This window comes from Nilaparvata lugens, chromosome 8, assembly GCF_014356525.2.
Source record: "Nilaparvata lugens isolate BPH chromosome 8, ASM1435652v1, whole genome shotgun sequence".
Lineage (NCBI taxonomy): Eukaryota > Metazoa > Arthropoda > Insecta > Hemiptera > Delphacidae > Nilaparvata > Nilaparvata lugens.
In genome coordinates, this window is record NC_052511.1 from 13,504,861 (window position 1) to 13,522,655 (window position 17,795).

General features: G+C 34.7%; 1 protein-coding gene across 2 annotated transcripts in view; it reads left to right on the top strand.

Annotated features, from left to right (window-relative positions):
* LOC111044863 (fatty acyl-CoA reductase wat) overlaps positions 1 to 17,795 on the top strand; it is a 42,790-nt gene that overhangs the window by 13,207 nt on the left and 11,788 nt on the right. The window contains exons 1-4 of one of the 2 annotated variants that reach the window (XM_039433988.1): positions 1,547 to 1,568; positions 10,306 to 10,589; positions 15,660 to 15,866; positions 17,024 to 17,272. In XM_039433988.1, the coding sequence (XP_039289922.1) occupies positions 10,443 to 10,589; positions 15,660 to 15,866; positions 17,024 to 17,272 (603 nt within the window). In that variant the 5' untranslated portion in view covers positions 1,547 to 1,568; positions 10,306 to 10,442. Of the gene's footprint in view, positions 1 to 1,546; positions 1,569 to 10,305; positions 10,590 to 15,659; positions 15,867 to 17,023; positions 17,273 to 17,795 lie in introns of those variants that run through there. The other variant, XM_022330103.2, reaches the window with a different exon arrangement.

Sequence of the window (17,795 nt, forward strand, 5' to 3'; positions counted from 1 at the left end):
TATAATTGATCCCTATTTTGATAACGTATCGGGTCATTCAGCAAGAATTTCTTTCAAAAACGAAATGAACCATCCAAAACATAGATAATTAGTTAGTGTTCGAGCTTGAATAATTTATTAATTTTCCAGGTCCTTGATGCTCAGCCTCTCAGTCTTGATTATCTGGCTTATTCAGCCTATCTGCAAAAGCAGCAATATAAATTTCCATGAGATATAAACAAAATTCGGAGCAAAAGCTGGGTAGGAGAAAGAGGAGGAGAGTGAGAAGAAGAAGAAGAAGAAGAAGAAGAAGAAGATGATGATGATGATGAAGATGATGATGATGATGTTGATGATGATGATGATGATGATGATGATGATGTTGATGATGATGATGATGATGATGATGATGATGATGATGATGATGATGTGATGATGATGATGATGATGATGATGATGATGATGATGATGATTATGATGATGATGATGATGATGATGATGATGATGATGATGTGATGATGATGATGATGATGATGATGATGATGATGATGATGATGATGATGATGATGATGATGATGATGATGATGATGATGATGATGATGATGATGATGATGATGATGATGATGATGATGATGATGATGATGATGATGATGATGATGATGATGATGATGATGATATGATGATGATGATGATGATGATGATGATGATGATGATGATGATGATGATGATGATGATGATGATGATGATGATGATGATGATGATGATGATGATGATGAAAAACAAGAAGAAGCGGAGAATACATGAGTGGTAGAAATTATAAACAGAGAGGAAGAGAGCAAGAATTAGAAGAAAAAAGCTGGAAAACATATATTTGAGAATAAATTAGAAAGACACATAGCAATTGAATCCATTGAGACCCACATAGTATGCACACGGAGTTCTAGTACAAAAGAAGTTCGACCTTAATAGTCTCTTGAATGAAAAACCTCTTTAATAAATGATTCGTCGTGAATCAAATTAATCTTCGCCTGCACCTATTGCTTCATTTGCAGGTTGCAATGCTATGGTGGTGTACTGTGCTGTCCTACTAAGCTGAATAACCGCATTATATCACCTCAGCCTCAGCCCCTTTTCGCTACAATATAACAACAAAGTCCTCATTTATGATCGTCATTGCTCATATTTGAGCCTTGCACTTATTCAAATATTTATTCATGCATACATTGAATCACAATAATTACAGTAGCGAATTGAAAAAACTATGTGATTGCCTTCCTAGTTGAAAGTTGAAAGCAAGGTTGAACAAAAAATGGAATCAGACTATATCCAGCATTAAAAGATTATTTCCAATAATGCTTACATAATTCAGTTGAATGTTTCAAGTAAATATGTCAGAAGTCAGCCAAGTACAATTATTATATGTATTCATTCATAATCATTTAACTTTATGATTATTAATCTATAATGTCCAACCAGTATTAAGGAATCATTCATATCTATTGTTCAAAATATCCATTAGTTACATTTTTGTATTTTTTCAGGTGAGTCATCTTGCTTCCCAGCTTCTTGAACTTGATACTTCAATCATCGTGAGTAATTTTAAATTATTGGATAATGAGGTATCAAATATGATATTCAAGAATCTGCTTTATGTTTTCTCCCATTACCCATCAATGGCATAAATAATCATAATATTATGATTGGGAATAAAGTTATTTCCTGAGAAAGTAATCATTGGAGTAATTACTCTTTAAAAAGTGTGATGTAGTTACTGTAAATTCAATTCAATTTTATTAAAACACACAAAAAACAAGACAAAACAAAATGACAAAGAATTACAAAACAAGTAAAATACAATAAAATGTTACAAATATAAAAAAACATGGGCTTTGTGGTTGGGTGTGTTGGAGAAGAGAAAAAAAAGAGAGGAAGATACGGTACCTAGCCAACTATGGTTTCCCATGTAATAGGCAGGCGAAGAAGAGAAGAGAGAAATGATGAGGAAAAAAGGGAAGGGAGAAATGGGAGGAAGGAAGAAAAACAGAGGAATAGGTAGGCAAAATAAAGGTATGCGAGTCCACTGAAAAATGAAAAAAACGATGCTGGAGCTGAAATCTTGAGTCTTATGTATCTAAATGGAAGAAGAATTTACAGTTAGAAAAATTAAAAGCAAATAGTAATATCCCTTTTAGTAAAATTGATCTAAATCGTGAGCTCGTTTAAACACGAGAAAAATTGGAGAAAACGTTTGTCCTTACGCCGCTGCAATTTTAACCTTTTTCTCGTAGCCATTATATTCCGCGTAATTTTTGTTCAATCGCATTTTTCGCCATTGATGAAAACTTGAAACCTTCTACACTCGAGGACTTCATTCAAATAATGGCTTCGAAGATTGAAAATGAATGATAATTGAACAAGCCTTCTGGTTTAATGGATCTTTCAACAGGGTTAAGCTAGACAAAAGAATCAAGACGTGAGCTCCCGTCTAGAAATTTGTAGGTGGATAGAGTTTACAGAGTGACCATTAATTGGTGTTCATTCAAATAAGTAACAACTCCTCAGAAGTGTAACTATTAGAGAGTACAGTAATATTTAATTAATTGACCACTGTAATTTATCTTAAGACAAACCTGATGTGGAGGAGCTTAAAGATAACGCAATCTGTACGGATACCGTACGTTACACAAATTGAGAGACAGAGAGCACTCTAATTTGGTCAAGGCGAGGAAATACCATTGTTTTTTTCAAGATTAGTTGCTTGATACACTGGAAACGACGAAATTATTTCTTCATGGGTCTGCGCTTTCTCCATATATTTGAATTCTAGAATTGCAGTTCAAATTGTAAATGTTGCCAATCTACTATTTCTAATTGAAATTTGTGTGTGAACCCAAATTCAATTCCAATTTATAATGGAAATCAAGAGGAAATAGCGGTTCTATTGATTCTCCCATCGGATTTGAGCTTCATAATCAGATACTTCAAAAACATTACTCTCATTAAATAGCCTAATTGATTGTTTTTTATAATTATTTGGACTCAGATATCGCTTCAAAATTGAACATTGTTGAATTGTTTTTAGATTTCCATCCAATTTCTTCCATGTATTTAAAATTCTCCATTATTCATTCCAATATAACAAAAAAGAAAAAAAATCAATAATACAGACTACAAATATGAATCATGCTATCATAACAACAAAGCTGTATTTATATAGAGTGAGAGGAGAACCTTGAAACTTTAATCAAATAAATAAATACCTAATTGATAATAAATAGATAGAGAAGGCTACCTTTTAATCTTGCTGATAATTCATTTTGAGAATTTTCCACTTCTCTCTCTGTTACGTCGCTCGTTGAAGTTTTTACCAATCATCAAAGAATACAAAATCATCTCCAGTATTCAAAATCATGGTGTTAATGAAATGATAATAATTATTCGACTCATAATGGTTTCTATTAGTCCATCGATATTGTAGTAATAGTAGTCTGTGTCGCTTGGAATTGACTCAAGTTTGTTTACTAAATAAGTCAGCTGAATCAGGAATGATGAACTCAATAAGTAGCCTAATCAACCAGCCTTCAGGCTGAATACTAGGCTCATACGTCTTTCAAAGAATCATGTTATGAAACTGTCCCCTAGGCCCTCGGGGCTCGATTTGATAATGTTGATATTGAAATAAGACCATTACATAACCGTGTTTGGGATAACTGAGAACAATGGACCGATCTCTTATTACTCAAGAAATGTAGGACTAATATGGTTTGACCACTTTCTCCAGCAAGAATTTATATTATCACAAACAGGTCTCCATATAGCGGGATAGGCCTAGCCTACTCTAATCAAAACTACCCATCTTCCATCTAATGATTTCATTTTTGGTTTTGTTCTGGTAATAAATTTTTCCCTCAACTTAGTAAATGATAAGCATCAAAAGACCTCGCACATGTTCTCGGCTTCTTCAATCAAACTCAGATATCAATGGAGAAGGAAAACAACCGTATACAAGTAACTTTCACAGTAATTTAAAGGATAGCCGATTGGATGATTTGAATACAAAGTTAAATGGTAAAAACATCTATTCACATCATTTTGCAAATCCATTCAAGAATAATATAAGAAATTATTTTTTTTAAATCATTTACTTCATTTTGCAACGCCATTCAAGAATATGAGAATTTTTTAAAAATCATTATTTCATTTTGCAACTCCATTCAAGAATGTGAAAAATGCACTGATGGTTGATTGTTCTGAAAGTTGTCTAGGGAAGTTAAGTGTGTGATACCTGTCGCGTGTATTTAATCATGAGCCTTGGTGAGATACAGTAATTTGTTAAATCGTGGAATCTCTTTAATTATCTGAATTTTGCCGTGATAAGGTCTCCAACAGTAATATATTACATTAATAAGATTGCAAAATATTTGGAAAGTGCCAATCAATAGGCTTACTTGATGAGATACCGGTATCATGCATGTTATTTGATACATTTTATCAAAGGTCGCAATTTACCATCAGTCTAACAACTTAATTAATGTGTTAATAAGTTGAAAGAAACCGAAAAACCTGACACCTAAATTTCTTGCAAACATTTGAAATAATAATTTCTTGTGAAAATAATTTTTCAAAATTATTCACCAAAACACATTCATAGAATGAAGTATCAACAGGGCCTCTTCGTGTTAAACACATCACAATATCCCTGATATTGAAAAAATCCAAGTTTAGAAGAATTGGTAGAATTCTATATGGAAATGTAATTCGTTTTATTCCCCAGTTGCTAAGTTCCCCAATCACACACCGTCACTTGGCACACTCGCGCACGCGGATTACTGCGCCACCCAAGGTCGCGTCTCTTGGAACCTGCTTTCCGATTAATTTCAAGTTCCTAGCGTTCATTAGTTAAGCCAAACATCCTCAACTTGTGGCAGTGCCACACTGTGCTAGAAGTGCTAGAAGACTTTACTAGTGGTGTCACACTGCAAACAAGTGCGAAGGTCACTCAAACACTGCACAGTTCTGTGAGATTAGGTACATCTACCTATGACATATGTGTGATTTGTATAGTCTCTACAGTACGCTAGAGGTGGTGACCTGGTGACACACACCTAACTATAGATATTCAAACCTAATCAAATTCATTTCTCAAATATGAACAGAATACAACTTACAATGAACAAAATACACGGAGACAGGATTGTGAATATTTTTCCCCACATAGACGAATCTGTTTTTTGGATGATATACGAGGATGGATATATACATCAACATATAAGAAGGATATTATTTATATGCGGGGAAAAAGGGATCGTTAACATCAATAAAATATAAGATCAGTTTACCAGATATTATTAGATGCTAAAATTGAGGTGTGAAATTATTTACTTTCTTGTATGTGATGTGAATGTGATCTGTGATGATGTGAATTGAATTTTGAACTACAGTGAATAAGCATTTCGTTCGTGTCTTGTGCATTCTGGAGCAAGGCGACATTTCAACAGATGGTCATCTGATTGGATATCACCGCAGTCGCAGTGAGGATCGTCAATTTGCGTCCAGGTTGTGCAGTTTTCTCAACCTGAAGGCAAATTGAAAATAATCATTGACCTCTGCACTTTCTCTGCAGAAAAAATTCTCCTCCAAGTTTAACTTAGGAATTTGTACTTAATGTAGACTATAAACTATAAATTTGTACGGAACCTAATAATAATAATATTCTGTACTATCTGAAGTATACGAAACCGAACCACCAGAGAGTTATTACAATCTAAGATAGAGACAATATTCTGAATACCAGAATTCCAGATTCATATCAGAGAGGAAAAGGCTTGTACACCAATAAGTTCATGAGAATTATGAAAAAATGATCACCGTATTGAAAATTCTATATAAATTACCCTCTTGGTTTTCAAGTGCCAATTCAATTCAAATCTGCAAGATCTCTCCAATCTAATTAGTTAGATCTTTTAATTTACTCTTTTTACTTTCCTTGCCCTATTACCATAGGTAAGGAAAGTATTGCTTTCCGAAAAAAATTAAGGTACCCAAATTTCTAAATTTCTAAACGTTTCAAGATCCCCTGAGTCCAAAAAAGAGGTTTTTGGGTCTGTATGTGTGTGTGTGTGTGGTGTGTGTGTGTGTGTGTGTGTGTGTGTGTGGTGTGTGTGTGTGTGTGTGTGTGTGTGTGTGTGTGTGTGTGTGTGTGGTGTGTGTGTGTGTGTGTTGTGTGTGTGTGTGTTGTGTGTGTGTGTGTGTGTGGTGTGTGTGTGTGTGTGTGTGGTGTGTGTGTGTGTGGTGTGTGTGTGTGTGTGTGGTGTGTGTGTGGTGTGTGTGGTGTGTGTGGTGTGTGTGTGTGTGTGTGTGTGTGGTGTGTGTGTGTGTGTGGTGTGTGTGTGTGTGTGTGTGTGTGTGTGGTGTGTGTGTGTGTGTGTGTGTGTGTGTTGTGTGTGTGTGTGTGTGTGTGTGTGTGTGTGTGTGTGTGTGTGTGTGTGTGTGTGTGTGTGTGTGTGTGTGTGTGTGTGGTGTGTGTGTGTGTGTGGTGTGTGTGTGTGTGTGTGTATGAGTGAATATGTGTCTGTGTACACGATATCTCATCTCTCAATCAACGGAATGACTTGAAATTTGGAACTTAAGGTCCTTACACTGTAAGGATCCGACACGAACAATTTCGATCAAATGCAATTCAAGATGGCGGCTAAAATGGCAAAAATGCTGTCAAAAACAGGGGTTTTCGCGATTTTCTCAAAAACGGCTTCAACGATTTTGATCAAATTCATACCTAAAAAAGTCATTGATAAGGTCTATCGACTGCCACAAGTCCCATATCTGTAAAAATTCCAGGAGCACCGCCCCTGTGTATCTATGCTAAGTTTGATTTTAGATTCCCAATTATCAGGCTTCAGATACAATTTAAACAAATAAATTTAAGTGGAAAAGATTCAGCATATAAATTTCTACAATTTATGTTCAGTAACATTTCCACCTAAAATTGAAAATAAGCTCGAAATGCGAGAAAATAAGAATATTCAATTGCAAACTGTTGATTCTATTAAATCATTCACTATGAATAGATATAGCAGACTTCGTGTGTCTGCAGCGCTATTGTCCTGTCACCAGCTGTCTCAGATCTTAGAATAGTAGATTTGATATGCGCGGGAACACTAGCGTCAGTTGATCAATTTTCATAAAGGCAAGGAAAGTTGTGTGAGTGCGCCACACCAGATTTTTTAGAATCTACATCTAAACCCAGGAAATATACGGCTTCACAATATCTTTGATCCTCTACTACCATTAACTTTATCATTATCTTCACTCCCCAGCTGTTTTCTAACATTCAATATAGCCTAATATCATGATTATAATATTTATGAAAATATTCAGAAGCTGCACAGTGTTGTTGTGAGGATTACATTTTTGATCTGGGTCAATCAAGCTTCATGCGTGAGCGAAATTTCTTCTTATACTTTTTCTTCTTCTTCTTTTTCTTCATCATCTTCTACTTTTTCTACTTTTTCTTCTTCTTATTCTTCAAAAGGATGAGGGAGAGGAGGAGGAGGAGGAGGACGAGGAGGAGGGTGAGTAGGAAGAGAAGGATGAGGTGGAAGGATTCTCCACCTATTTAAAAAGTGACTGATTGGCCTCCTCTGTCGACTCAATGATTTACTAGTACAAACACTTTCTTTTTTGTTCCATCAAAGGTGTTATTTAATCCAGTTCCGTCATTTATTCGCTCCCTTGTCCATCAATAGACCACATACACCATCTGTTACTTTCTCCTTGCACATTACCTCATTCATCAGGCTTAGTTCATTCCATTCATCCTTATTCAAGGACGACCTTCAAGCAATCCTTAGTAAGATAACGGACTGATTACACAATATTTATTCAATCACTTCTTGTACAAAGTAATGAACAAATAAACTTTTCATGAACTCTATGATAATCAAAGTAATAAAAATTGGAAAATTTCAGATGTTATACTAACCAAATAAATTCAATATACTTTCATTCTACATCTAGCTTCTACTTCTATTTTGGCGAAGCCATATCTGCTCCAATTCAGCATTGAGCTCTGACTTTTCAACAATATATTACTGGTTATATGATTATTTTAGATTGTAGACTTATACCATCAAATGAACAATCTAGATTTTGCATGCTATAATTATTAGATATAAGAGACGATTGAAAATAGAGTCGAAAATCTGAGATGAAGACTGATTGATAGATCGTGAAGAAACTTACTTTGAATAGCATTATTTTACCATTTATAACGACAATACATCCGAGAATTTCAAATACAAAAGAATTTGAAAGATTTATTATTATTTTCTGATCTAAAGATACCCACTTTATTTGAATGCCAGAGAAATATCACAATTTAGTTGAGAGTAATCTTAATTGGCCTATCTACTCTACCTCTCAATGCCAGAAAACTATCACAATTTGGCTGAAAATAATCTTAATTGGGTGATTTACACTATCTTTCAATAGTCATCTGCAATTTCAAATTCCATCTCAAACAAGTTTGGAAGAATAAAATTAAATAATTATTGGAATGATTTGCTTGGAAGGATTAGAATAACAATTAGACTACTATTGACGACTATTAGACGACTATTAGACGACTATTGGTCAATTTTGTCCAATAAGGAGGATCAATCAAAATAGACTTCAACAGGCACTTTGACAATTCTATATATGCCTCCAAGCAAACCAGGCAAACAATAACAAATAGTGTGATTTCTTACATTTTGAACATTGAAATAGGGATTAATAGGGATTGATGTGGAAACCATTGAGTTAAATCCGGAGCTAATTAGGAGGGCGATATTACTGGTGATATTCGTATTTTTAAATGGTAGTTTCGTAATAATTGACAATAGAACATCTCACAACTCCAAGAAGATAGCTTGGGATTGCCAATTTTTAGAACTTTTTTCCATTTGATGGCTTCCCATTCTCAAAAATGATGTTTGGTCTTCTGTGACAGAAATATCGGTGAGATAATTTGGTGAGTCTTGTAAAGATTTCGAACAATATATGTAGGCCAACGTCATATCATTCAAGATGCTCAAATGACGTTTTTGTACAATAGATACGTTCATTTGATGTTATTTGAAATTCGTATTCAAATTATCAACATTTTTTTCTTGTACAGGAAGATTTTTCAATTTTCTGTTTGTTCGAATGCTGTCATCCTTGACATGAGACATTCATGTTAGGAACATTTCTATAATTATTATTTCACACGTTTTAATCTCACTTGCTTAAAACGTACCGGGTACATTACAACAATAAGAGAATGCTGTGAACCTACGCTTTCATTTTCTTTTTTTCATTTTTATCTGCTCCGTATCGAGGTCGAATAAGAGTATTGTTATTTGATTAAGACGTGAATCATAGTGATAGTATGAAATAAACCTATGATCTCTTTCGTGAAAAGAGCCGATTTCACGCTTTTTGACGCTTAGTAGATCCAATATTCTTCACAATCATGTGGGGTAAAATTGACCCATCATAATGAAATGCCTCCAAGAGTACGGTACTCTATACTCCAAGTTGGCAGCAATTGTTGGGTAACTAATTTACTCTCAGCTCTCTCCTCATAGGGCATCAGTTTGTATTCCAAATATGAATTCTGCCAGTAGACAGCAAAAGATGTTGGGTCATTTTTCCTATTCCGCCTACTCTCTCCCGATTGGTCGACAGTTACTAAACTCTGTCAATAGGTGGCAGCAATTGCTGGGTGATAATACAGAGACTATATTATAAAATAATCATTTATTTGTAGTCACACTACTATATTTAATGCATTTAATCATAGAGAAACAATAGCATAACTATATAGAGCATATCTTACACTATTGTTTTTCTATGACTTAATGCGCAAACTCTCTTTTAAAAACTCTACTCTAAATCTTATTCATGATCCCGTTCCCATGATAAGTGCCAGAGCTCATCAATCATCATAACACTATATAGATGATGAGTTCAAATATACAAGGGTTGTCGAATTACTTTTTAACCAATTATGATAAGTTTTCAAAGCCTTTGAGAACGGAGATAGGAGATCTAGTATTTCACAGTTAACTGTATCATACGTTTCCATAAAGTGAGAAAACTGTTTTGATAGCTCATGTTGTAAATAGATACTAGGGCAATTATGAAATTGAATATTTATTTTTCGAAGTTATTAACGACGGTTTCAACCGCTCAATTTTCTCGGCATGCATGCCATTTTCAAGTGTTCTTCTTCTATAATATTCCATTTTCAATCGTCATATTCTCAATTTCTTCTAATATTGTATTTATTTGCTATGTTCTCAGGACGTGCGCCGCAATAAGATGGTGTAGCCTGAACAACTGTTGGAAACCACTTGAATTTGCAGCCACAAACCCCAGCCAACACCCTCTCACTATCTCTCTCTCTCTTCCTCTGCACCTGACCTCCTCCTCCAATCAGAATGGAGCTTCACCTGAAGGCGATGGAGCGCAAGACGACAACCACCAGGCGCAACAAAGAGGTCGTCACCAAGGACATCATCAACTCAAAGTACTACCTCGATCCTCTCGAGCTACTCGGAGAGAGGAGCTTCAAAGAACCCCAAGAGGTAAACATATTACAAACATAGTAAAATGAAACATATCAATTCTTAACACTAATAATTATTTAAAATAATCAATGAAAGCTTTATAAATAGAACTTAGGACTTCTGCTACTGCAAATATTGACTGAATAACAAAATATCAAAAGAGAATTTGAAGAATGAAACTGTCCAAAAATTGTGCTTAGACCGGGAATCGAACCCGATACCTCTCTAAAAATACATCTAATAAACTCTCCCACTATTAATACATGTGACTTTTCTCAATTCATAATTATAAAAGTCAAAAAAGGTAAATAGGCTACGTGATTGTTTATTGGATACTCCTCTTGAGATATTCAGAGAGAGGAGTTTCAAAGAGTCCTAAGTGGTAAACTGATCAATAATTTTATAACTGACTACAACTTACTGAAACTTATTGTAACTTATCATCTTAAAATTTGACTAAGATTCTTTAACTTGTAGAATCAAGATGGACTATTAATTGCAGAGTATTGGATTTTTTTGTGTACCTTAATCCTCTCGAGCTCTTCGGCGAGTGGAGTATCACATAACCCAAAGAAAAGAATTTATAAATTTTGTAACAGATTTCTCTTGTGGTTGAAAATGGTTAACGTATCAAACTGCAGTTATATACTGATAAGTATATTACTGTAAGGGAAAATCAAATAGATTATCTGAAAAAACTCAATAGCATCTTGCTACAAGAATGTAAGCTTCGTGGCTTGGCCCTATACAACTACGAATTCGTGAAACTTCTCTTGTCAATCGTTCTTCAAAAATAGGATTTTCCTGAAATATCTTGAGAAAACTGATATCTGGATCTGTTTATGCAAAATTGAGTTGATAGGCATAGGCCTATTTTAAGTAATTTCGCTTAATCGTGATTCCAAATTCACTTCGTCAACTAGTACTGACGCAAAAAAATGTTCACTATGCGGTTCAAATTGAAATGTCCACGATATCATTAGTGAGAATGAATATTTCTTGAAGAAGAGAGGATAGTAGCTTGAAATACTCGGTATATATGAAATCGAATATTTGTTAATACTTCATCAATATTAAGAGAAACAGTACTCACTACAACTCTCTCAGAGAGTAGTCTAATAAACGTTTCAGTGAAGAGGATAATGCACATGAAGTTCGAGTAAACTGTTTTACTCAAAGGATATTGATTTGAGCTATATATTACTGAAGATCTCTTTCAAGAAGAACCCCCTATATCGCAGACAGTCTTTATATATCAAGTTGATTCTTTCAGTAACTTATTGAAGTGGATCCTAAATGAAGCTTTAAAATATTTGCTTGATATGATACAACAATTAACTAAGATGAAATGGATCTTGTTTGGTTTTAAAACTTCTATAACTGTACAAAATTGGAAATGCACATCGATCAGTCACCTTCTATCTGGCCTTGACCTCTATAATTTTTTGTGCAGTTGATACACATATAAGTTGAACGAAGATACGGAAGTGAGCGGACTCCTTGAACAAATCCAACTATCGTGGGTGAAAAAAGTGTCCAAGCAACTTCCTCGTCTCATTCCTTTACAGGTGTCTAATAGAATTACTATATCTGAAATAGCTGTATCCTGTTTCTCGTCTCTTGCTTATTATTTCACGGATTATTATGGATCAATATTATTTTATTAATCAATATTAATACCGTACAGTAAATACTCTTAATTAATAGGCTATTCATTTTCCCAAAGGAAAGCTTCTTCAGTAAGTCAAAGCATGAAAGAGCTTGTATCTTAGAATTAGGTTTAAAAGGAATCAATAATGTTTTGGATGAAGAGTTGTCAATGAATAACAGGGTTTCAAGAGAAATTTTCTCTGAAATGATCCTTTTCTGATCATATATTTGAATTGTGTATTATGGAATGTAAATTCATATCAAATCAGTCTATATCGGAAATAAAAATATAATATTCACTAGCCGTCAGGCTCGCTTCGCTCACCATATCCGTCTAGCTAGCTCGCTTCGCTCGCCTGCAATTTTCATTTGAGCATTTTTATCATATGCTAGGACGATCCAGTCGGGGGTCCAGACTAAACGTCTGGCTAAACGGATATGGCGAGCGAAGCGAGCCTGACGGCTAGTAATATAATATTCAATTATCGCGGAAAAGGAATAGCTCCGATTGAAGTAGCAGTGCCCAATCAATTTTTCCGCGATAAATGCATTTCAATCTTCAACTAAGTGCCAACCTAATAAAGTCAATTCAACTTAATGCCAACCTGACAAAATTATTGATTTAGTTACCAGTTAACAACTGTTTCGAAGAGGTACTCTCTCTAGATTATAGTTCTATATCATATGGTATGGCCTTTTATCAATAATTATAATCAAGAGAATAAGAAGAATATACATGCTAAAAGACGAACTTTAAACCCTTAAAAACCACCATTAGAGTTAAAATATTGCAAAAAGATTTCTTAGTGCGCCTCTAAAGGGTCAACTGAACATACCTACCAAATTTGAACGTTTTTGGTCCGGTAGATTTTTAGTTCTGCGAGTGAGTGAGTCAGTCAGTCAGTGAGTGAGTGCCATTTCGCTTTTATATATATATATATATTAATCAAGTCGACCTGATAATATTTGATATGTATTTATTTATCTTTACACAAAAAACAAAACGGTACATATACCAGGCATTAATTATTACAGGTTTAATACCTATCAATAGTTTTTAAATTATAGATTACTGACTTTCATAACGATTGGCAAGAATAAAATGTCACCCTTATCAATTCAAACAGACATATTCCGTGTCCCGTTCCAGCTAGTACCGGGTATGAACAATGCTCCTCCATCTTCGTCGGTCTTCCCACCATCGCTCGTCGTCAACCTGTAGCCATCTGCATCCTTTCTTCACCACTTCGTTGACCACTGTGTCTTTCCATCGTCGTTCCGGTCGTCCTCTTGGTCTCCTTCCTTCAATCCTCACCTCTTCCATTTTCTCCTTATCAATGGTTAACGAATATCAATGGGGTATTATTTTCACTCAAATAATAAGATAAAGTTAAGTGAAAGAGCTAATGACAACAACTGATGAATATGATATGACTTGTTCATTACTTATTCGATTGAACTTACAACTAGAAGCTATTAGAATAATAGAGCTATTAAATTATGTAGTTGAATAACGTCTATTGCAACTGGTTATTCAATTAGGGATTTTCCGGATTGTATTTTTCCTCTCGTAATCTTCTATCAAATATTCTCCTCTCCATAAGGAAGAAAAATTCGTATTAAAATTTCAATGGTGTTTTGGACTCATTGATTATTTTCCCATTCACAATTTGAACTCTCGAGAGTTCAGTTCAGCCTAAAGAGATCCATCCAGTGATAATAGACCTATAAATACAGAGTTCTACTTGTTAGTGCATGTAATGAAATTGATTCCAATTAATTATAATCATAATCGTCTACTCCAGCAATCAATATTGAGAATAATCATTAAACATTTTGAATACAATCATATTAATCAATGTCATGTATTAATTATTGTCGATGCACTACTCGTCATATCATAAGCCATAGCTTATCGTGAACATGACAAGAAGTTGGCCATTCAGATTAAATTGAACATTTGCACCTATTACTACAGTTACTATATTATTATAGAAACAGTTTGGCCATCGACTGTCACGTTTTTAATTGGCTAGCTTGATCACGTGGTACAAATCCGCCATTAAGATTCCAAACAAACTGTATAATCCTATCTCAATGCATTCCAAATTTGCATTTCTCTACCTTTCATTTTTAATCGCAAATCTACCATTTACTTTTTCAAGTTCCAAAACTATATTGGGAATATAAAAAAACTCGAAAGAGATTGAGTCGAAGTTGGTAATCACGAAAATATATGCTCCAGTAAGTACGGGCCAGCAATTTTACTTATAATCCCATGTATAAGCTCCATTATAAAAATCATTTATTTGGAATCTTAATAGCGGCGGCGGCGGCGGAATAAAGTTCCAATGGCCAAACTGTCTCTGATAGATAGTAACTGTACTATGAGGCTACTAACTGCTTCAAATGGATTTCAAACTATTTGAAATAAATGTACCAATTATTGAAATGCATGTTGGATTACTATAAATGCTGCTAGGAAGAACAGCTGATAAGGCTAGCAACCTTGAGGTGCTGCTAAAAAATGTATAAAAAACTCGTCTTGATTTAGAACTCTGCTTGTTTTGATTAACTGGAATCTGGTGGTGAACTGAACACGCTCTGTGACTGTACCAACAGGAACTGAAATGGCTTTCGGAATTCTAAAACGTGTCTGATTGTGCGTTTTTATGTACTCAAATCATTTTCAAAGGATCAAGTTTGGTACTACTCCAAAAATTTGATGTGTTTTTATAAAAAATTGTGGTTTCACTTTGATGTACTTTTCAAAATGAGTTTTATTCCTCACCTTGACGTTCTTATATATTTGAAGGTGTCACTATGATACCTAAAAAAAAGCTATAAATGTTTGTGGTTGTTGAACAGTCAACGTTTTATTGTTTTAAGTTGTTCAAAAGAGTGTGACACTGAATCTTATTTTTGGATCGAGTATATCATGCTCAAATCTCTAGAAACTGGAATGTATATCAACTCAATTAAGTTTATTTTATTAGCAGTTCGAAAAGCGGTTACTAAATAAAGACAAAATTTAAAAAACAAAGTAGTTGATATACTTATGCGCAAAGTTTTATTGCTAAAATAAAATTTAAGAACTAGACTACCTTCATTACGTGATTCAATTCACTTTTTCAATTACAGTATCAAAATAGACGACACTTGGGACAAATCGCATAAAAAACATTTTTGTTTAATTAACTTTTCAATTGATTTAGCAATGAAAAAGTACACTCCATAATATTAATCCTAATAGTTCTATGAAAAATGTATTAGTAGCCCAGCCAGCTTATAATTTCTTGTAAAATGGAAAACTCTCAGGATTTTTTAATACCATACTTAATGTTCTGAGTGTTTTCATCAGCTAGGTACTATATCCACGTTATGCAATCTTAGTTGGATCATTTTTTATTTAATTCGAGGAATTTTTTTGTTTTCTAGGTTCCTGAGAATGTTCAAGGCACTAACATCCAGGAGTTCTTCAGGGGGAAAAATGTTATGCTGACTGGAGCCACTGGTTTCATGGGTAAAGTCCTCACGGAGAAGCTGCTCAGATCCATGCCTCATATGAAGCAACTCTACGTCCTCATCAGAACGAAGAAGGGAAAAGATGTCAATCAACGTCTCGATGAAATATTCGAGGATAGGGTGAGGAATCATTGAATTTCCAATAGGACAGCTTGCAGGAAAGAACACAATTCTTTACTTCACAAAAAATACTACAATTTGTAGCCTACTATGAATAATTGAATAGTATAGTCTACTTTTTCTTATACTACACAGTTTCAATGTCATCCTGTTATATCCTCAAAAAGGACGAAGAAGTGAGAGTCAATTTCGTTTGACAACGAAATCGATCTATATACGTAATGGTTCAAAGAAAATGGCTCGGTTGCAAAACAGCCGGTTAAATTTTAACCGTGATTAATTTTACGAGAACCAATCGGAGAAGACGTTTTTGAAACGACGGCTTCTCTTATTGGTTCTCGTGGAATTAATCAGGATCAAAATTTAACTGGCTGTTGTGCAATCGGCACTAAGTGTTCAAAACTTTAGGTTTATCGATGAAAGAAAACGAGAGTAATCCCCGAACAAACCCATAAACCCACAAACGAATGACTCGAGGCGATAGTCATCATCAGTGAAAACTCACCACGCTCGCTCAATTATTAGGAAATTGATATACAGTACCGGTAGCCTGCCATATGAATTCCAGAGTAAACTTTACTCACAAAAAGTAGGAATTATTTCAGTACCTAGATACCTTATTCAAATGCATTTGTTCTGACTTTAGAAACAAGAAAATCGGGTCCTTTTGTATTTATTTCGTATAGAGACTGAATTTTCTCTACACCATCTACAAAGAAACATTATTTTCTTGCTGTTTATTGCTAGAAGTAGGAGCCGACTATGGATGAAAATCTGTATTTACTTTTCTTTCTAAGGCTACTGATTATTGAAATGCAATAAAGATAATCAAGTACCCTTTATATAATTATAACACAACCTTACGACTGTCATACTTCAGCCGGGACCGACAGTTCAACGTGCCCATCCGATAACATGGAAGTGACCTGTTCAAAAACTTTTGGTGATGAGCGGGTTCGAACCGGGGATCTGTAGGCTGCTTCGCAAGCACTCTATCCACAAGACCATTATGAAAATTCAATTAAGAAAACTCTATTTCATTATGAAAATCTTTCTCTGTGGCGTCTCTCTAATTTTCTCATGATATAAAAATGAATATATATAAGAGATTCCGCGTACCGGCAAAACTAATATTTTTTTTTGTGGACAATTTGCAGTTGTACAAGCGCCTGAAAGCAGAGGTGCCTGACTACAGGAAGAAGATCACTGTGGTGGCCGGCGACTGTTGCCTGCCCAACCTGGGTCTGACCCCCGCCGACCACCAGATGCTCGTCAACAACATCAACGTCATTTTCCACGGAGCGGCCACAGTGCGCTTCGACGAGAAGATCCGTCTGGCAGTCGACATCAACGTCTATGGAGCCAGGGAGGTGCTCGCCTTCGCCAAGCAGATCAAGAATTTGGCTGTGAGTAGCCTACGCTCCTCCTTATTTGTTTGTTTCTCATTCCATCATCCTTGAGTTTATCACATTTTATACACAGAGTATAGACCAAACGACTTGTCGTATTAACTTGAATACGGTATGATTTACATAGAACAGTAAAGCATCAAGATCAAACAATGGTGTAGGTACCTACTATTATACTATTATTCGTAGCTTTCTAACTCATAATTTTCCAGGCATACCATAATTATTTAGTCGGCAATCTTTTGTGCGTGAATAAGTTAGATATTTAAATCTCATGGTTTCAGTGTGTTGAGTATCCATTCTTATGTTTTTGATTTTTCTGACTGTCTAGGCTTATAAAATTATATAAATGTTTTGAACTTTTTGAGCGCATACTATATGATTCAGTCAACAATCTATTCTGTGTGCTGTATATAATAAAGTCATACACATTTCAATCGTATGTCTTCAATTTTTAATGACTGTCTGTAATAAGTGTTTTAAATTTCGAAAATAATTTTATCCTTTTTTTTTATTTCAG